At 37.8% G+C, this 21624-nt stretch overlaps 1 protein-coding gene across 1 annotated transcript; it reads left to right on the top strand.

Annotated features, from left to right (window-relative positions):
* Nucleotides 1–1668: 1668 nt before the first annotated feature.
* BCO1 (beta-carotene oxygenase 1) lies at nucleotides 1669–17025 on the top strand. The gene is made up of 11 exons (XM_009890383.1): nucleotides 1669–1794; nucleotides 4574–4702; nucleotides 6105–6234; nucleotides 7715–7862; nucleotides 8745–8892; nucleotides 9973–10193; nucleotides 11057–11314; nucleotides 12488–12590; nucleotides 13189–13283; nucleotides 16072–16183; nucleotides 16853–17025. The coding sequence occupies exons 1-11, from the start codon at nucleotides 1731–1733 to the stop codon at nucleotides 17023–17025; spliced, it is 1581 nt and encodes a 526-aa protein (XP_009888685.1). The 5' UTR covers nucleotides 1669–1730.
* The last annotated feature ends 4599 nt before the right edge of the window (nucleotides 17026–21624 follow it).

Genomic DNA, 21624 nt, shown 5'->3' with positions numbered 1-21624 from the left:
ATCATGGTGAAGAAGTGCAAAAGTGCTTCGAATTAATCTTTTTTATTGCTTGCTTGGTCTATCGAAATCTCCTTAGTACTACTACAGATTAGACCACTCATGGGTCAGATAATTAAAACTGCAGCATTAAGAGCTGTGGCCATGTAAATGGATGAGGATATGCTGAAGAGAACGTATTAAAGCAAAGCAGAACATCATGGACAGAGAAAATGTCCCCATGGCTTAGTGGAAGCAGAGTGTTCTGCTTTTTTGCCAGATTCTTTTCAGTATTTAATACTGCTGAAAAATCCCTTACTTGGCGTTGTGTATACAGGTAAGTCTACCTCTCAATACACACACTCTCTCTCTCACATATATGCATGTATATATATACATGCATATATAGTGTACATATATGTGTGTGTATATCTGCATATGTGTATGTATGCAGACTTTGATACCCTTCGTCTCCTACAGCCTTCTGGTTCAATCCGGCTGTTTCTTTATTAATACTACTGATTCCAACAAAGCCCATATATTTTCTTTTTCAGCCTGGCTTCTTATGTAGTTATCACCTGTTTCTGTCAGTGCTTTCCATGCTGTCTTGATGATCTCCCAAAGCAAACACAGGGCATCCGACAGGTTAGGAAGAGAGGAGCAATGTACGTGTATAACAATTGTGTCAGAGCAGTCGTGTGTAGCACAAATTGTGTTTTAAATAAAATAAAATAAGTATGTATATTTATAAAAGATCAGCCAGCCTTAAGAAGTGATGTTAAAACTTTTTGGGAACAATGGCGATTTATCTGAAAAAATCGGATTTTATGGTAACCTCATATGAAATTGCATAATGTATAATTGTGCAAAGAATCTTTTTATCCTTCATGTTCAATGGAGCCTATGATTTGCTCTGCAATCACATGCTTTATATTGAAATAATTCTTTTCCCAGAGGATTTTAAAATTAACAACATTGAACTCAGTTAAGTACCTTATCTAGAAACAAAAGCGTAAAGTTAAAAATCCACCTTATTTTTAATGATTCCTGCCATACTTTCCCAGAGTGGATTCAGGTCACATATGGGAGAATACGTTTTAGTGATTATTTGTGAAAAGACGTTTAATTCAAAAATGTGACAATCAGTTCACTCCAGAACAGCTTGTCTATAAAGAAATACAGCACATGACTGTTAAGTGATGATATTTTGTTAATTCATTGAATATCCCAGTTTAAATTTCTCAGAATGGAAACAAAAGGATGATACCGTGCTCTGAAATGTTTGTCACTCCCAAAGAGCTGAATCCGGAACAATGGGTAGAGATTTCTTTTCTTTTTCTCTCCCCACCTGACAGGAGGGCAAGCACCCCTACACAGTGTCTAAAATTTTACCTGAAATGCTGAAGGTGATGTTTCAGATTCATTCCACCTGACTCCCCGGGTGTGCCTGGCTGCTTCAGACAGGTTCATAAGGAGCAAACAGGCAAGTTATGTTTTTCTTACTTCTCCTTTGAATCAGTGAAAGAGTTAATTTTAATAAGAATGTGTAAGAATTATAGTGTATGTGCTAGGGATTAAAGATCAGCTATTATAAATTGTCAATCTATAAGCCACCAGCCACTAGCTCGCATTGCACTTTGACCTTATCTGTATATGTAACCGGAAAGCGCTGTTCTTAGCCCAGACAGGAGGGGACAACTACGGCTGCAGGAGCAGCTGGGGAGAGGACACAGAAAGTGTTTATTACATGAGAGATGGATACGATATTTGGTAGAAGTAAAGAAGAACATCCAGAGCCCATAAAAGCTGAGGTGAAAGGTAAGTGAAAGAAAATCTGTTCTAATGTGCCGTTACTTTGGTGTTTTCAAATATGTAAACACTGAAACATTTGTTCACCCAAAACAGCACTGAAAAGGGAACCTGAGAAAGCGAGAAACGTTAAGTGAATTTTGTTTAAAGGACTGAGGTCAGATAATATCTGTGCCCTGACTGTGAGATTTTTTCTCACTTTATGAGCATTTCTGTGTACTTTTCCAAAAAGTCAGTTTGAACAGGATTCACTGAAGTTGGTGAGGGACAAAGTCTCGGGATTTAATCTGGTGACACCCCCTCCGCCATGGCTCTGCTCGGGCTTTCGGTTTCTCCTCTCTGTAACCCTTCCCTACCCTCCCTCTGTCTGCTCACAGTCTTCCTTGCCTTCTGGAGAGGGACACTAAAATTGGGACTCTTCAACAATGATATTTCTGAATAGAAAAGCAGCAGTAATAAATGCCACTGTGTAACCGATAAAAAGAGGGTTCAGAAGTTAATCCAGTAAAAACTGTGAGTGTCCTTCAGAGAGATAAAGTGGCTCTCTAGGGATGAACACTTGATAAATCTATTCTTTTTACTGCTTTTTTTTTTTTTTTACTTTACAGAAGAGTTTTCTGCTACAGCTACAGGAAAGGTTTGTTGCTGAGACCCCCTATTTAGTAAATATATGCCGCATTTTTTGTAATATGTAGTCTAAGAAATAGTAGGCATCTAATACCAATTTTAAAGTCACTTACCAAGTACGACACTTAAAAAGATGACAACTAAAACTTGCATGACCTTGTTGTTGTTCAGTTTGGTGGCTGAATTGGAAAAGATGTTGTTTCAAGTCAAAGTCATTTGTTATAATTTGCAGTAGGTTTATGCCTTTCAATTTTCTTTTGCTCAAGATAAAAAATTATTATTGAAACATTTGAAGTTGTTTGCAAACAAACCATTTATCAGACTTGATCTGCATATTTCAGAAAATAAAATTATGTATACAAAATACTCCTTCAGTGGTAACGATGATTCAGTATTTACCAATCATGAAAACTAAAGTGAACCTCGACCTCATTAAATATTTTGCTAGCCCTGACCTCTGCCAGTATTTTGACTCCTTGTTACTCAATATGTACACTGTAAATCTGACCCCATATTTCTCACATGATCTGTAATTTAACCTGTGCTCTCCTAAACACTGTACAGCCTTGTGATTGTATGAGACTCTGTTGCTATGATAACAAATTTCCAAATATTTTGAGATTTTACTGTGTCACTATTGCCTTCTCACATGGTGCAGAAAAGTATCATTTCCACTTCAGATAAAAGTCTGAAGCAAAAAAGATGCAAGGTCCAGATTTTTAAAGCTATTTAAGCACTTTAGGATGCTGACTGCTACCCAGTGTGATTTACAGAAATTCTTAATTCCTACTAAGATGAATTTTCATCTGAAAACCTCACTGGATGACCCTCTGCTCTATGCTTTTGATGCTGGAATGATGCCAGAAATGACACTGATTTACACCCGAAGTTTCAGAAGCTGCATCGAGTCCATAGTGCCTTAAAATATGATCACCTTTTTTCCCTGTTTATCTCTTCCAGTGAAATGATTTTATTGGCCTGTCCTGGAACTTTTTGAGCATCATTAATCTGATATGCAGGAATAATTTCTAAACAAAATTTTTAGCCCTAGGATCTGCAAGATGTTCACTGAATTGCAGAAATTTCTTGAATGATGGGCCCCAAAGCAGAAGACAATTTTACTGGGTCAAAACCCCACAAGACCTCATATGCAGAAGAATTACATTTTCACTGCGGGGAAAGGAGGACTGCAATGCATCAGTTCTGACAAAATTGAATATTTCCATGAGAGGACATTTCTGTCTGTTGTAAACGGAGTAATAATAAGAAAGTGTGTCCACATATTCAGCATGAGGTCACAAACAAAATGATAAGGAAAATTAAAAGTTCTGAATAGCTTTTTATGCAGAGACAATGTTCAGTGCAGGAATTGTGTGGAAATGTGTAGTATGTGATCTTAAATATTCCCTCAGGAGGCGTGCACACAAAGAAGCAGGTGAAGCTTTTAATTTAATATCTGATATGCTTTTGTACAGCTCTTTAACCTTAGTGACATTCTTTAATTGTTGTTATTCTGTGTGTCAAATGTATTTCTTGCAGGGATTTGATGAGCAACATTTCGTATTCAAACCTCAACAGTATTTATATATTTTCAGTATAATATTCCTACCATTTATTTGTGTTCAAAAAACACTAACATTCTTACTAGTGTCACAAAAGCACTCCCAAAATGACATTACATTATGCTGTGTAATTTATTTAATGACATTTTTACTGGAATTCATTTAGCCTGAAGTTTAAATTGATGTACTGAAGATCAATGCAAGTCATATAACCTATAAAATATGTTTATTTCTCATAAGCTCTAGCTTTTCCTGGCATAAGTAAAAGGGTTTAAATATATCATTTTAAAACCTGAGTGCAGGAAAGAAAGGTCCAACTTTATTTAATTCCTGATATTTAGCAAATTACATTCCACCAATCTCATCTTCTCATAGTAATCTCATATAGCAATATTCATGCAGAATATTACTAGTGCCACATTTTTAAGCAGGTCATCTTTTTGTTAACCAAAAGTCCAACCTAATTATATGCTTTTACAAATCTTGACTTACACCCATAGCCTGTCTGCCTATAGGAAACCTATGCACTCAGGGGAATCGTCCTGTAACATGCCCCTCACCTCAGTGAATGGATACTGGTATCTCCTTTTTGTTCACAGGTCAGCTGCCCACCTGGTTGCAAGGGATACTTCTCCGAAATGGCCCAGGGATGCACACAATAGGGGACACTAAGTATAACCATTGGTTTGATGGCTTGGCCCTGCTGCACAGCTTTACATTTAAAAATGGTAAGTTGTTGCACATCAGATTAAAAAAAAAAGCTTAACAACCCAAATCTTGGTTGCTAATTCTGTTTTGAGTTTGATTAGTGTTAGAATGTTGCAGGTTCCGTCTGCAGAGTGGCACGTGTGGTGACGGGGTAACCGCTTTGGGGAAGGTCTCTCCAAACATACACTCACAGCTCACTCTCTGCAGCAGCGGCAGTAGTATCTCTGCGGGGCTGTTATCAGAGATAGATTATGTTCTCCTTTTTTTCTGGAGTCCCCAAGTTCAATATTCTCTGCACTGCAGGACAGCCTGCAGCCAGCTCTGAGCAGGTCACTGCAGGGCAGCCTTTGCCGTCCACCCAGAGCAAGAAAACCTCTATTGTTTCAAACTGGATCAACCAAAAGTACTGTAATATCCGGAGGTTTTTCTGTTGTGGATGAACAACCTAGTTTCAGGGAAGACTAACATTCCCCTTTTGGGATTTGGTTGCAGCTATAAAAGCTACCAGGAGAGAAAGTGGGCCACTGTGTCACTTCATATATCAAACCTCACTCACGTATACCTGACACCCCTGCAAGCAGTCCTCCTACTTGACATCCTTATGGAGGGAAAACAGGCAGCTCCTCTATCCAAAACAATTTCATTTTTTGTTTTCAGTTGAAGTACTTTCTATCAGTTCAGCTGCTTTACATCGTGAGGCAGGATGTTTTACACCTAGATTTTTGCTGCAAAAGTACGTGTCTGTAAAAGAACTGGGTTTTCCTCCTGTCATCCTCCTTTCCTGGTGTTTACTTTTTAGTTTCCATTTCTGTGATTGGAGGCATCTAACGCAACTGCAGGATCTCCTTGCCTGTCCAGCTCTAGATCCTTAACAAAATAACCTATAAAGAAATGACCAGTGTTATTAAAATTGCCAGTATATTTTACTTACCTAAAGCAAACAGAGCTCCGTTAGTTCAAGTATAGTGGTCCATTATATTGTTTAGGATAGCCATTGATTCCTTCAAGGAATTTGTTACTCTCTCATAACTAAATTTTGCCAATACAGGAGATATGTCACCACCCACACATTGATGTATAATTAATCGTTTTTACACAGATTGTTTTGATTTACTGGAATAGTTTATCCAAATCCCTCCTTTCCTCTCCCCAGTCCCCCAATATTGTCCAGACCTGTTGGGAGTCAAGGAAGCTAGACAAATTGTAACCAATCTCAGCAGCTCCAAGAACAGTCCCTTTCAGCTCCTTAGAGAGCTGAAAAAGCTTTCCAAAACAGAGAGTTAGGGGCATTGTCGGTTTCATTGCAAACTTTTCTCAGCGAAAGGACAGCTGCTTGAGAAACTCTTTCTCTGACTTTATCTATGCTAATTTTCTAAAGAACTCGGTATGAAATGTGATTGAAACCTGTTTGGCCTTTGTCAGGTGAAGTTTACTACAGAAGTAAGTATCTCCGAAGTGACACATACAACTGCAATATAGAAGCAAATCGAATCGTGGTGTCTGAGTTTGGAACTATGGCATATCCAGATCCATGCAAAAACATATTTGCCAAGTAAGCAATGCTTTTTCCAATAAGATTTTTCTCTCTACTTCTTTCTCCAGCACAGATGTCTTTCTGTTTACACTTGACAGATATTTACAAATAGGAAATGTGGTTTGTAAATTTACAGTTTCCAAATACTGACAAGGCCAAGGGATACATCCAGCACTGTACACTTTATGGGTTATTCTAAGGCAAATATTTTAAATTCATTTTATCAGCACTATTGGCTATTTTATTCACTATTGCAAGTACATTTTGTTATAATTTTGAAAAAACAAATATTTTCTTTTTCGAGTGTTTCACAGAAGTTTATAAAAAGGATACTCTGTAAGGGGAGAAGCAGCAAGAAAGGAAAAGATTAAGAGATGGGGAAGGAATTTATGAAAAGGTCATTCAACAAAAAGAAGAAAAGCATCAATAACTGAAAAAAAATCAGAAAAACTTCTGGATTAAAGACCCTTTTTACAAAAAAAAAAAAAGAAAATGATGAGAAATGTCAATTGTTTCTTGACTCGTGCAGTGCTTTGAAGGACTGCACCCATAGGCCTGAGCTAATCTTATGTTCAAACTCAGAACTACTTGGGATCATTGTAATAGCTGCTTTCATACCGTTAGAAAGGGTGATAGGCTGTGTATGAGAGGCAAGGTGTAAGTCATCATGTTATCGCCTGTCTCATAAAATTGGCTGTGGATATTCCCTGACAAATGCAAGCAGCTTACTCATCTCTTCTTCCTGTCTGAACTACCTCTAATGACCTTGAGCTTGATATTTGGTAAGAGCACACACATGGATAGTTATTGCAAAATAGTTGATATGTTTTAAGTTGTTACCCTGAGATAAGATGCTTTTCTTCCCCCTTCCAGTAGGGTAACACTGGCATTTTAAGTTCAAAAGGGATATAAGCAACTTTGTCTTAGTTTCAACTGAATATGAGAAAACCCTACACTAATAAGGAAAACTGTCAAGCCCACATGTGAAATTGGATCTAATCTGAAATCATAATTGTGATACAGGGTAACACTGGGAACGAAAATATTCCATCAGGGGGTATATGAATCTATCTATTTTATGAAGGCATACCCTGAAAAACCTACCAGCTTTTAGGTAGAAACCGTTAGGCCAAATTCTCACAAGGTATGCACAGGAGAGGGTGTAATTAGCTCTGATAAACCAGTGCATATGTAACAGCTGACAGCAGGACTGGACCTGGATGCCCATTTGTGTATTTAAAACCAGTTGCATGTATGTCCTTAACCCTTGCCCAGGCCAAGGGTGTTGAAGTCCGTCTCCTCTGCTTTTCCACCCTTTCCACCCAGGCAGTGTGGGACCTTCCAGAAGAGGGCACAGCCGGGGAGAGACAGGCCCAGCTCTGTGACCCTGCTGCTGTGCACAGCCCGCACTGCTGGGGTGACTTCTGCTTTGCATGGGTAAAAGTTAGTACAGCTTCTGCTGCTCTAATGAACCAATACGAAATTTCCCTCTGTACAGGGCGTTCTCGTATTTGTCTCACACCATTCCTGAGTTCACAGACAACTGCCTGATCAACATTATGAAAACTGGGGATGATTTTTATGCTACCAGTGAGACTAACTTCATCAGGAAAATTAATCCGCAGACTCTGGAGACATTAGAGAAGGTATAAATGACTCTCTGTCATTCTGGTTCCTCATCTGCTAATGAATAAAGTTTCAGGCTGACTCATAAGGATCCTTTAACATATGCAGGACACAAAACAGGAAAGATACTTTTCTTCTTGTGCTATTCTCTTACTTTTGAAATCATGGTAAAGTGAAATAGCTGGCTACAAGATCTTTTAAGAACTCATGAGTTCAAAATTAAATTTCAGGTAGTTTGGGGAAAGCTGGGCTTTGGGCAATTTCACTTGTATGTAATCTAGCAAGGTTGCAGGAATAATACCGCATGACATGCTTGTGACGTGATTGTTTTGGATGATTTCCATTGTTATGCCTCTGTAGTTATCAAGTGATTTACATAATTAACAATTCAGTAGGTCAGTTATATGACTACTTCTCAAGTGTACCTTATGCAAGATATTATTTAATTATTAAAATGAATCTTGACATATTGAAATATGCAATGAGTTTTTTCTTGCATGCAGTACAGTTTGAGTACAATTTCCAAGCTTTAAATCAAATAGAAATCTTTTTGCTCCAGATGATTGCGAGAGTCATAGCCCTGTTAAATAAACTGCTTTCAGGATGAAATGGGCATTTGCAGAATAACTTCTTTTAGCCAATGTTTCTGTTGTGTTATGTGGTTGCAAGAGAGAGGTGAATGTAATTCAGATTCTGTAACTTGTTTTAGCCTTGATTTAGGAAATCATTTGAGAATCTATATAAGTCATTTGGCTTAATTGTTTAAATGTCAAGGCCTTTTGAAAATGGGGTACCAATAAAAGGCTGCCCATGCTAAAAAGCTGGTGGATTTCTGGTGTTAGCTGAGATCAATTTTAGTTCTCTTACACATCTCTAAAATCTCCTAATGTATCATTTTCCAGGTTGACTACAGCAAATATGTAGCTGTAAATGTGGCAACTTCCCACCCGCACTATGACAGTGCTGGAAATATTCTCAACATGGGTACTTCAATAGTTGATAAAGGGAAGACAAAATACATTCTATTTAAGATTCCTCCCTCTGTGCAAGGTAAGCTATGTCTTTTATCAGTATTTTCCAGAAACTTGTAAGCAATTTGTTTTCTTCTGAGGTTAAGGGGTGGTGATAAAGCTCTTCTAGAAACTGATGACGTTCATTTTCTGAATTTTAAATTAGTGTGAACTAATGTTAACTGCTTAGCCTGTCTGGACATGTGCTACTACAAAGGTTCATCTTGAATACTGTGTAAACAGAGTATTTCAGTATGAAGAACATTGCTTTTAGAAGAATTTGTTTTTAGAAAAATTCTACTTTGAATATTACTAGAGTGAACTAACTCTTTTAGAAGAATTTCCATTCCCTGTATTGTGGTGTGTAGAGGGAGGATGAACAGAAACAATTTTATCTATAGGGCAGTATATAATTTGAAGTTGTAAATTTTAATTTTCTTCATAAATGAAAACGCTCTTAAAATGCTGAAACTGTGGTTATAGGGAAGCATAAAACCAAATAATACCTAATATAGAGTTAATTCCTCTCTAACCTGGACTACACTAGGCCATGCTGAAAACCCATCCTTTCTTCACAGAGCAAATCACTTGCTGTTTTTCCTTCAAGACAATCCTTTTCTTTTGTGGTGTTGTCTAAAATCAACTTCTAATGTGATGTCTGTCTTCTTGGTTGAACAATCAAGAGGCCTTCCACAGCTGAAAGATAAGTTTGTTATTTCTAGGTGGGACTGAAAGTCAGTATAGAGCAAACAGGAACATCTTCTCAGAATTTCAAAAACAGGGGGACATTTGAACCCCTTGTAAAGCTGCCGATTTAATTAAACACCTTTCTCCTCTGTGCTGGAACTTCTGAAGACAGTAACCAGTGAAATCCAATACTAAGACGAGGGAGGTCTGTCTAAATGGATCCAGCATTGTGATATTACTGTGTTGCTTCACTCAGGTGCAAACTTCTGTGTTAATTCTGTAGGAGGAAATGAACCACTTTCTTAACAGGAAAATGCAAATAAAACTGAGAGGAACCTGTTCTTTCCTACCTCATACATGGGAGAAATACAAGCATGAGATTGGATCAGAATTTATTATAAATATAATTTTAATTTTTACCATTTATGTTCAGAAAAAGAAAAGAAGAAATCTTGTTTTAAACATCTGGAAGTGGTATGCTCCATCCCTTCTCGCTCCCTGCTCCACCCAAGCTACTACCATAGCTTTGGAATCACGGAAAATTACATTATCTTCATAGAGCAGCCATTCAAACTGGATATTGTCAAAATGGCAACTGCTTACATCCGAGGTGTGAACTGGGCTTCCTGCCTTGCCTATCATAAGGAAGAGAAGGTATTGTTCCTAATGCTGAGTAATGGGGTCAACCGGGCCAGTAACCTCTTCCACAGTTCTGTTTTTCATCTGGTTCATTAATTTCAGTAATGCCTCATTTTTCTTCAACCCCTGACTTTCACGTTGCACATTTTTTTAAGAGTTGTATTTTTTTTGAATACCAACTCTCATATCCAGAAATTTCACAAATAAATATCTGATACTGAAGTACTTGAGAAAGAGGATAGTTTGGCATTGTTAGAAATACTGTGTGCCAGCAGAGAAATTCCAAACTGCACTAGCATCCCAGACACATACAGTTGCTCCTGGTCCAAACAAAATACTGTATGTTGTGGCTGAGATCTGCTCCAGATCCATTGCATCTGATAGGAGAGGCAGACTGGTGGAAAAGCATGCATTCAACAAAAGGACAGTCTTTCACTGTGGCAACTGAGGAAAAAACCTGTTGTCTGAGGATCTTATTTCCACATGCTCTGGCCATCAATATGTGGGGCATGCTGGGGCAGAAGGCACCAGCACGGAGCACTGCAGAAACTCTCGACTAAGGCAGATTTATTTAACTTAAAAATAGAGCAGGGGATTTTCCAGGGTTTACCAGAAAACGTCAATCCTCACCCTAGCCCAAATAGTAACTTGCAACAGTAACATGAGTTTAAAGCACTTCTACACTCATTTTACTTACGTGGTTTTTTGGTCTTCAGGTTGGAACCTCTTGTCTCCTAGCAGCAAATCTTGAATTCTTAATATGCTTCAGTAGGAACAGACAATGCATTAGAATGTTGGTGGCTACCATTAGAAAACAGTTTCCCAAATAACTGTTTGCTGATCATTAATGGTTTTAAATAATGTTTCCTATCTTTCAGACTTGGTTTCACTTCGTAGACAAGAAGACTAAAAAAGAAGTATCCACCAAGTTCTATACTGATGCTATGGTGCTTTTTCACCATATAAATGCTTATGAAGAGGATGGCCACATTATTTTTGATATTATTGCCTATACAGACAACAGCTTATATGATATGTTCTATTTAAAAAACCTGACTAAAGACTTTGAAGAGAACAACAAGCTTACCTCCGTGCCAACCTGCAAGCGATTTGTTGTTCCTCTGCAGTATGACAAGGTAGAAAGAAAATGACTTTTTAATCTGTTCTTTAATCAGTAATTTAAAATACATCAGTGTGAATAATGAGTGAATTATTAGTTTCCAGCCCTTATGTGCGACTTTCCAATTCTTTAAATATAACATATACACAAAGCGTGCAGGAATTTTGTTTTGTGTATGTATTGTGAGAAATGGCAATGAGCAGCTGGACATACAATTACATGGATCTAGGTTCTGATACCATCCTTTATGGAGAACAGGGCTGTTGAGCATACATAATTTCCTTACCAGCGAGATTATTTGTAAGATGCTATCAAATATGAGCAGATATATGAACTTGGCTGTTGACTGGAAGGACATGCATGAGGTTTTGCACAATCTGTTTTTTCCACTTTACTGGAACCCTATATATATAATATATACATGCTCCCAACTGTTGCAGTGGTTCTATTAAAATTAAAATATTTGATTTAAGCGTGAGATTTACCAGGAAGAGGAAAGATTTTTATCTTTCAGTTTAATTTAAAACATCATTTTACATCATTGTTTGCAGGGAAGATTTTATACTGCCCAGCAACTTGGGCAAGTTTCTGCCTGATAGATTTGGGGATAATACTTTGTCTTTCCACATCCTAGAATCTTGTTGCTTTGTTCATGTCTCAAAAACAGTTATGCAGCAATGACAAAGGTTGTGTTGGATCACATCGGCTATCCAAACTACCCTGCAATCTTAAGAATTCAGCAATAGCATATTAAAAACTAGCGTACATTACACCTATTTTTGCACTTGATTTATAGCAGGTGCATAAAAGCTAACCTTGGTGACTTTTAGTGGGAATTTGATACCTAATTCCTTGAAACCCACCTTCATTAACTATATTTGCAAACTGTGTAACCTATTTGTTGTGCTTCTGGAACATAGCCGTGTCTGTCTAAACCTTTCTAAAGGCTTGGTGTGATTCAAAATGATTACTCTATGATATACTAAAATCTGCTAAGTATAATGAGATTTCTAACGAAAAGGTCAGAATCTAATGTTACAAGAAGTATAACAAGAAGGAATTTCTTCTTGAAGCTGGATTATTTGTTTAATCCCTAAATTGTCTATATTAATATCAAACCTAGTGAAAGATCTAAATTAGAAGCTTATTCTTAGAGACACGTTACTTTTTCAGCATATGTCTCTTTCAGGATGCCGAAGTAGGTTCTAATTTAGTCACACTTCCAACTACTGCAACTGCTGTAAAAGAGAAAGATGGCGGCATCTATTGCCAACCTGAAATACTGTGTGATGGTGAGACATATCCATTATACACATCTCAAGTATGTTCTCTTACACACACATAGGTGCATTCTAATAATGCCTAATAGCTGTTCATATCTGTAAGATCTTTACAAAGCTAAGAGAAATGAAACTTTTAATTAATATGTTTAGTGTAGATATTGACAAAATCCTTCTCTTCTTTACTTCCCTCTGGATCTATCCAGTAATATATGACCCTGAATGCCTCAGATACATATTTATCAAGAGTAAAATCCTTTAAATGTCTGAAGTTACAACAGTTTTATATTCATATAGGATCCCAAGTCTGATCCTACAACTATTAATAGGCTTGCAAACCTACCTGTTACAAGAGTAATTTTAGTTAAACAGGACCATTATAAATGAAAAATTGTCGTTTTTGAACTAACAACACTGGCTTAATTATGTTGTGTTGATGTCCATCTTCAGCCTTTTAGAAATTCAGACATATAAAATATATGCGACACCTGCTTTAAAGACTGTCAAGGTTTTTCACAGAGCAAAACTTCCTAAAGATTGGCACATGTAAATGTACACTTCAGTTATTTTTCTTCTCTTGTTCCTAAGTCTTAAACTTTATTTTACCCAGGGATAGAACTGCCTCGCATCAACTACGACTATAACAGCAAAAAATACAAGTACATCTTTGCAACAGAAGTCCAGTGGAGTCCAGTTCCTACAGAGGTATAATTAAGATTTACAGAGTATTTATAGGACACAAGTCAAATTTAAGCAGTTATTAGCAGACCATATTTTTCTAGTTTGGCCCAAAACATAGCCTAATCTGCATTCATATGTGCAAATTCAAAGTGTGTGGTCCTGAGGCCAGAAACTGGGCTCTTTTTTTCAACATCAAGTTAAAGCTTCTAAATGATGACTCTACAGTTGGGTACGATGTTCTTAAACATCAGCACTTGAAAGCAGGGAGATGAAAAGTTGGACATGTATTGTTAGTTTACTTGTATGATTAAAACAGCCTCACTGGGGCAAACTATGGAAAGAACATATCTTCATTTTACTAGTTGAAAATCCGGAACATTATTATCAGCTGTTAAAAACATGTAGTCATGTTCCATACGCAGCAGAACAAATGCTTTCTTACAGATATGACTTGAGACTGGATTCTTGAGCATTCAATTGTGAATGAGTTTCTGTCAAAACTTTTCCCATTGATGAGTCATTCACATGCAAAGAAACATGAAATGCCTAAATTCTTATAAGGGTAAGCTCATGTTGTACCATTTCCCTCATAAAGTATTAATAAACTCAGGCTTCTTTATCCAACTTTATATTTCCACAAAGTCCATTGAACATAATAGTCACTGAGACCCTCACTTTTATTCTAAATTAGGCTCAAGTTCTGTAACGAGCCAAGAGCCACAAAGGAGAGAGTAGGTAAAAAAAGTACTAGACAGACATACATCTGTAATATGTTTTCCCCTTAGGAAACCTAGCTAAAAAAATAAGTTATTGCAACAGTATAGGTTATGGTCTGAGAAACCCACAACAATCGATTGTCGTTTACACAATTCTTCTATCACCCGATGACCCCTCCCCACCCTGGAAGTGAAATCCGGAAAAAAAAAAAACCAAGGAAACCTGAGGGCTGAAATATAAGCAGGTTTAATAGAATAAGACTAGATAATTAACATTAATAATGCTAAGGAACCAATATTGATCCTGATACCAATACAAAATATACAAGGATTATACTCAGCCAATTCTATCAGTAGGAAGCTGTGCACTCCCAGCAAGGGACAACAAATGTTGGACGCTGTGAGCACTATGGCTTTGGGAGGAAGGGATGGTCTCAGGGGTCTGGCATCGGGGCAAGAAGTTCTCAGGATTGCAGACATAAAGGCAGAGAGAACTTCACAGCAAACTTTCTAATTTATATTGAGTGTGGTATATTCATGGTATGGAATAATCCTGTTGGCCAGCTGGGGTCAAGTGCCTGGGTCTCGCTCCTCCTCATCTCCGCACCTGGATAACTCGAAAACACGGAGACCTTGAAACCCCTACACCATAGCTGGCTATAAAGTAAATATTTTCACAAATTCAGACACTAGAGTCTTCTCAAAGTGCAGTTTTCCCAAGCATTGGAAGAGAAATTAGTCCTGTGTTGCTCAAACTAGGACAGTATATAATAAATTAAAAATATTAAAACTATTTTTTCAGAAAGCTTTCTCTTTTGCTAGCTAGTTGTGTATTACAGGATAGCAAATGCTTTGTTTGTGTATGCATGATGCCAACTTTTCAGGAGACAGCTGAGAGTACAAATAGATTAACATGAAAAGTATGAATAGTTGAAGGTAAGAGTATTGTACAAAGAAACTCACTCTTTATAATTCTTGTTCTGTGACTGTAAAGGAGAGCAAATTGAGATCACTGTTGGTTCTTGTATATAATTACCACAACTGATTACAAAATAAAGCTGGATTTCTGCATGATGCAAGAAAATTTATTGCAGCACATCTGACAGTCGCTCAAACAAATCTGCAAGTTTGTGATTTCCAGTGTAGATAATCCCTGCTTGTCTTAAATATAATGAAAAATGCTGTTGGAAGATTTTTTGTTTCACATCAGTTGCTCTTTAATGAATGCAGGCACAGCAACAACCATATATAATCCTTAGGTAAAGGCTGTCAGCGAAATTGCTGTTATCTTGGTTAGAAGGGAGAATTCTTCCAAATTCTTGCTGCAGTAACTGAATACTTTCATTTTTGTGTAAACATATTTTTTGACTAAAGGCCAAAAGGGAAAATAATATAATGTATGGGTAGAGAAAAAGGCCTTAATAGAATTGAACTGAAAATGTCAGGCATCCCCAGTGGTGATTGGTTTGGCCAGGCACTTGACCCATTAATGAGATGAAAATCTATACTCTATTCCTTTTGTTAATACCAGTATCTGCATGGAATTCTTGACCCGTTGGTTTAATCTGTACACATCACTATTAATAGCCTTTGTTCTGGCATATATACCCCACTTAACAATAGAAGGCCTTGAGAAATATTGAGGTCACAATAAAAGGAAAATAATCCACAGGATTAGAAAACAGAAGGTTCAAATCCTGTTTCCTGCTTTACTACAGAATCAACGTGATTTGGCACAAGTCACTTCAATGTTCTGGGCCTTGGACTCTTCCTCTATATAGTGAGGGCATTATTTACAGTGAGGGTTCTCTCACGATCTGTTAGTATTTGTAAAATACTTAAAGACCTCAAATGAAAGATGCAATTGTATTCTAATGAAACAAAATTAAAAGAACATTGTGTGATGATGCAGCCACTAAATGTGACTCCAAAGTTTAACATTTTCCAGGTGTACCCTTCTTGTGATGACACATGCCTTGTTGCTCCTTAACTCTTAGCGTTGGTCCCCCCTGCCAGCAGTCTGTTCATGTTGTACCTTTGGAATAAACCACTCTCTGGCTCACTGACATTTTTCTTTTCTGGTCATAACAATTTAGATTGTAAAATTTAATACCCAGACAAAGGAAAAGCTCCACTGGGGAGAGGACCACTGCTGGCCATCTGAGCCCATTTTCGTTCCCAGCCCTGACGCAAGAGAAGAGGATGATGGTAAAATAATGACAACATTTTGCAAGCTGGGGTTACACGAGTTTTGCATTAAATCTTACAAGTTTCATTGTTCTTAGTCAAGAAAGTCAAGTTGATGCTTCCACTGTGAGATTAGAAATAGCAACAGTCGTTTTACTCTTGCAGACAAAACACTAAAACAACAATAGACCAAAATCAGCTTCCATAATGTCCCAAGGTAGCCATAAACAATAAAAACAATGCTTAGGACTTTCCAGAGAGCCACTCGGAGCTGGATTTATCAGTAGTTTGGAGCAGCTGAAGCTGTGGGAAGTTAGTGTTGTTAAAGATGAGAACGTGAAGTAGCACTGCAAGTATCCCTGCAATCTCGATCCGGTTCTGTTCTCAGGTGACTCCTTGCAAAGGCAAATGGCAAATAGCTGAAAGGCTGAGTCCCAAAACTGCCAGGCACTCAATTTAGTGTTGGTTTGCTTTTCTTCTTCCCAATGAACTGCAGGCAGACCAGAAAAAAGCACAGAAAAGGAGCATTCGTTAGTTCTTTAGCACCCTCAGTCAAACTTCTTGATCTAGTAAACAGTTTCAGTTTGTGTCCTGAAATTCTTAGGAAACAAGAATTGTTTCCCGACAGTGTTATCTTTTCTGCTTGGTGTAACTAGTATGTGCTTCTAATTCTTCATTTGTATGTCACAGGCATTGTTTTGACCTGTGTTGTGACGTCTGATCCAAAGGAAGCACCCTTCCTCCTTGTCTTGGATGCTAAAACATTCAAAGAATTGGGCCGAGCCACAGTAGATGTAGAAATGCATCTGGACCTGCACGGAATGTTTATACCAGAGAAAGATTTGAAGACTGAGACTGAGTAAAATGCTATTTATCCTATTACACAGACTGAGACAACTTTCTATGGAACGTGGGATAATATCATTCAGCAACAACCTTATCTTATGACAAGAAATGACTAAATATACTTCAGTAACTATACATAATCTCTTATAAGAGATAGCAACAACTTTTATTACAATAATTATGTGCACAACTGGTACATACCTATTCCAAAAGAAGAATGATCAGTATTAAGTGCTAATGTTGTATACAATGCGTGGGGCAGGGAATAGGAGACAAAGGTAACAAGAAATGTTTTATTTGAGTAGAATATAGCTTTCTGAGCAAATGAAGTACTGTATTTATAGGGTGATGTATGGCATGAATCACATACGTCTGCAGCTCATGTAACTTTCATGGACTGTTTCAAGACCGCAGCTCATGATGAATGTTGTCTCCTGCCGGAAAACCTCACGTTAAACTATCTGCTATGATACTAATAATTCATGGCAATACATTCTCTCGGTGCTCGATTTCTTAAACTCTACCAAAGTATTACATTGAGGTGCTACAACTTTCTAATTTAGAACCTAAAAAACCTGCTTTGCTAATAGTTCATGGTGTATTTTTTCCTTTTATGTTGACAAAACCAAGTAACTTGAAATAAGAGTATATGGTTTTATGTAGCATTCAATTATACTTTAGTGCTATTCAATCTTAAGCACTTTATATTTAAGTCAGTTTTCCTTGAAGAGAATATCTGACATGACATTTCATGTAATTAGATAATTACATTGTGTAAAAGATAAACAGAAATGTAGTATTTATTAGTATTGCTAATAGTCTCTGTTAATAACAGTATACTTATGAATGAGGGCAGTGTATTTCTAGCAGAACTCAGATACATGTTCAACAAATTGCTTAGGTGAAAGACCTAAATTAGCCCTCACCTGAACAGTAGCTAAAACTACAAGCTACTGTTTCTATAGCTAAGCATTTGCTTTATTGTCTGCTTAGGAGCATCCGTGTTCTGACATGGGTTGATCATTGCCTGTGACAGATGCTTCCTCATGAAAGTACACAACTCTCATTCAAAGTCACAATTAAAAAGTATGTTTCAACACAGAGTTCAAATGCCAAGTATGTTGTGTCTGGTTTTTGTTATAGGAATGGCATTTCTTAATCCCTTGAGTGTACTTCTGTTTTCTGATTTGGGGCATTGATTTTTTTTTTTTAAATTAGAGCATTTTTTGTGCATTTTCCTATTGTTGCTACCTTTAGTGTTGGAGGCATCTTTACTGACAGAGAAAACTAGGTATACATCCATCCATTTTAGGTGTTCATCTGGTCTGTACGTATACCACACTGCTCGGGTATCTCTCACTCTTGTACATACGCACTCTCACACTGTCTCTGCTGCTCACTGTGTTTTACAGGTAGGAAACAGAATGAAATCATTGTCATTTACTGCCTCCCCATCACATGAGAATCTGGGCTTTGGTGGCTTGTTCATGGTTCCATAAGATGTTTACAGCAGGGCAGGAACTGAACCAACATCATCCATAGTTCTTGTTTGCTGTGTAACAACTATACCTCCCCTTCTCTGCTTAAGTCTTTGCCATTTGTAAGTATAAAGAATATACAGGCTATTTTTAATGTAAAAAAGTCACTGTGGTCAGATCTAGAGTTAAAATATGCAGGTTTGGGCATTCAAATGTTTATATTCCATAAAATGAAAATAAACACTTCAGTTAGGTGTGTCTGCAAAAATAGTAATCTTTAGCGTTTTCAAGGCACATTACCACTATTATTTAAGAGAACTTTATCTTCTAAAGAAGACGTTGAATTCCATTTTTGTAAGTGATATGGAACCAGTACTGGAATGGAGGACTGACTTCTGATGTTGGCAAAAGACACCACCTGTGGGGTTGTTTCTTTTAATCTGAAAAAGTTTGGATTTAACAAGTTTACATAAATATTTCTGGAATTATAAGGTGGTAATGAATCAAAAGTCTAACCATTATTATAGATCTCATTTTAAGAGTTTGTCTCCAGAATTTCATTTGTAGAACTCATAGTTGTTTTCAGATGATCATGAGTTTAGATACAGGAGTTACTTGACTTCTGAGGAGCTAATTCTTACTGGCAGAGATGACACAATAGGGGAATATTAATCATAAAAACAAATCAGATTTGTTATTTGCAGTCTAAGAAAGCAAATGTTTTATTTATGTTCATGTAGAAATACTGCAGAAAATAAATTATAAGAACTTGTATTTGGTATGATTTTTTAAACAGTGTCCTGCATTCACTTCATCAGGATTACACAGGATTTGATTAGCATCAAGTTTGTAGTCAACCTGAAGAGAAAAACAGTGATGTAAATCTGGATTTCCCAATCCTAGTATCCTCCTGTGGCAGAGACAGTATGGATAAAACCATGTGGCATAATCACAAATTTGTTTGAGGATGTTTTTAGCAGTTGCAATAATAATTTGATGAAACATTTACCGTGAATATGGTAATACATGGTTATCATTTCTAGGCTGACAACAGCATCTACGCTTTGCCAAGTGGCTGCAAGGCTTGTGGGTGTTTTTTTTGTTGTGGTAACATGGCACATGGTAATGAGTCTGTCATTTGGTTTGCTTCCCCGACACCCTCTGCTATGAATGAAATCTCGAGGGACAGAAAGGTTTGCTTCTTCTTTTGCACCAATTTAAGTCATAAATTAGCCCAGTAAAATTAGTGGAGTTATTGTAATGGCATAAAAAAAAGAATCTAGATTCAGTGACTGCAAATCAAAATAGTAAGGCTAGATAGCTCCATTAAAGGAAAAAAAACATAGTTGAGGAAGGGAATCAGGCCATGGGTATGCATACATATAATTACTTCAAAGATGTTACAAGTGGCCCTCTAGTTGGTAGAGTGGTTTGGTTTGTTGGTGTTTGTTGGGTTTTTTTATCAACAGGTTTCATTAAATGGAACAAATAACAAAGCATAATAATTAATTTGTTCTCTGGAAGTGGATATTATGTGTTACGCCTTGTCCCATTGCCCCACATACGCAGCAGGAGGAAGTAGAAACACTGTTTACTAGGACGAGTTAAAAACCAGAAATACAACTATGTTTTCCTGCATAACAATCTACGCAGGAGGTACAGACACAAACCAATGTTTTTAAATAACCAGGCCACTCAATGACAGCTTTCGCAATAATTTAAACCACTGTTCCCTTGGGTATGCAATTACCAAAGTATTAATAACAAGCAAAATACATCTTTCACCAGCGGTGCAAGGTGCAGCGTGCTCTCTGCTTTCATTACCCTCAAAGAGAGATGGGCATGTGTCCTCTGGATCTCTTTGCTCTTCCTCGTTCTACGCTTGACATCCTGGATAATTATACCCAAGCCAGAAGAAGCGGCCTTCTAATATTTTTAAATAGGTATGTTATAACAATAAGTGATGCAAAGTTGCTGGTGTTTCATGCAGATTAGTATGTTTTTAGGCCTTCCGTCACACCAGGATATGAAACACATCCTCTGCTTCTTCTAAAACTCTTGTTCAAAGCTGCAACGCAAACCCAGTGCACGGTGCTCCCGGTGCTCCTCTCTGCGACCCCTCTCCACTCAGAAAGCTCTGAAGCAAGAGTTCAGCTGTAAACACCCGCTTAGATGGGGCTGCTCACAGTCTTCAGGAGCAGACACTTGGTGCAGTGTTTTCACTGCTGCGGTCTACATGTGCAGATGTCCCAGCTGGAATCTCCGTCCGGAGAACAAAACAGCATTGTGTCCAGCTGGGAAAGGACAATGTTGCCTTTGTAAAGTCATTGGTTTCTTTCCTATGGGGACATTTCCAGATACCTTTATTCTTTTTCCCAGTGGTAAAACGACTTGGAGACACCATCAAAGTGGATTAGGATGAATTACAACATAAAATTTTCAGTTGTCCACATTTCAAAGACATGTCTTTTTGACATCGCTGACTTAAAAGAAACACAAATAATAAAAGCGTGTGACCCACCACAGGTTTACCAGATCAGGCCCTCTGAAAATTCTGTTCTCCCAAAGGAGAGACAGAAAGCGTGAGCTCCTCCTGGGCATTTCGCAGCCTGAGAAATCCAGGTCTGCTTCTGCCTCTCGGAGCAGGGGGCCACGGGGAGCTGCTGTGTTTGCGCCCTCCTGGCAGCACCGACTGAAACTACGGTACCGTAAATCACAGTTTTTGAAACACTTCCGCTGGGTGCAAATAATTTCACTGCTCACACGCTGGATGCTGTTAAAGAAAGCGGCAGCAGATGGAATCAAGTCATCTCTTAATGTACAATTAGGCACATTAAATATATGGCCTCAAACCTTGTGAACAGTCCCGAAGACAGTATTTTTGCCTGAAAACAGCGTATTTCCAGCTGGCAGCTCGGGAGAGCAGCACTATCGAAATGAGTCTCGCTGCATTTAATTCTCGTTTTCTTACTTTTTCCTCATGCTAATGCCTATCATTTGCACCTCAGAAAAAAAAAATAAATAAAAGGCTGCGTTTAGTCCCATTTTAAGGTCAAGGCGGGGTGGTAATTTCGCAGGCGATGCCGAGTTCAGGGTCCCGGACCTGCGGCCACAGCGGGCCCCCGCCCCGGCCTGCCC

This window comes from Charadrius vociferus, unplaced genomic scaffold, assembly GCF_000708025.1.
Source record: "Charadrius vociferus isolate BGI_N301 unplaced genomic scaffold, ASM70802v2 scaffold498, whole genome shotgun sequence".
In the NCBI taxonomy this organism is placed as follows: domain Eukaryota; kingdom Metazoa; phylum Chordata; class Aves; order Charadriiformes; family Charadriidae; genus Charadrius; species Charadrius vociferus.
Note: the sequence above shows the minus strand (reverse complement) of the source record. Positions and strands in the feature narration are given on the sequence as shown.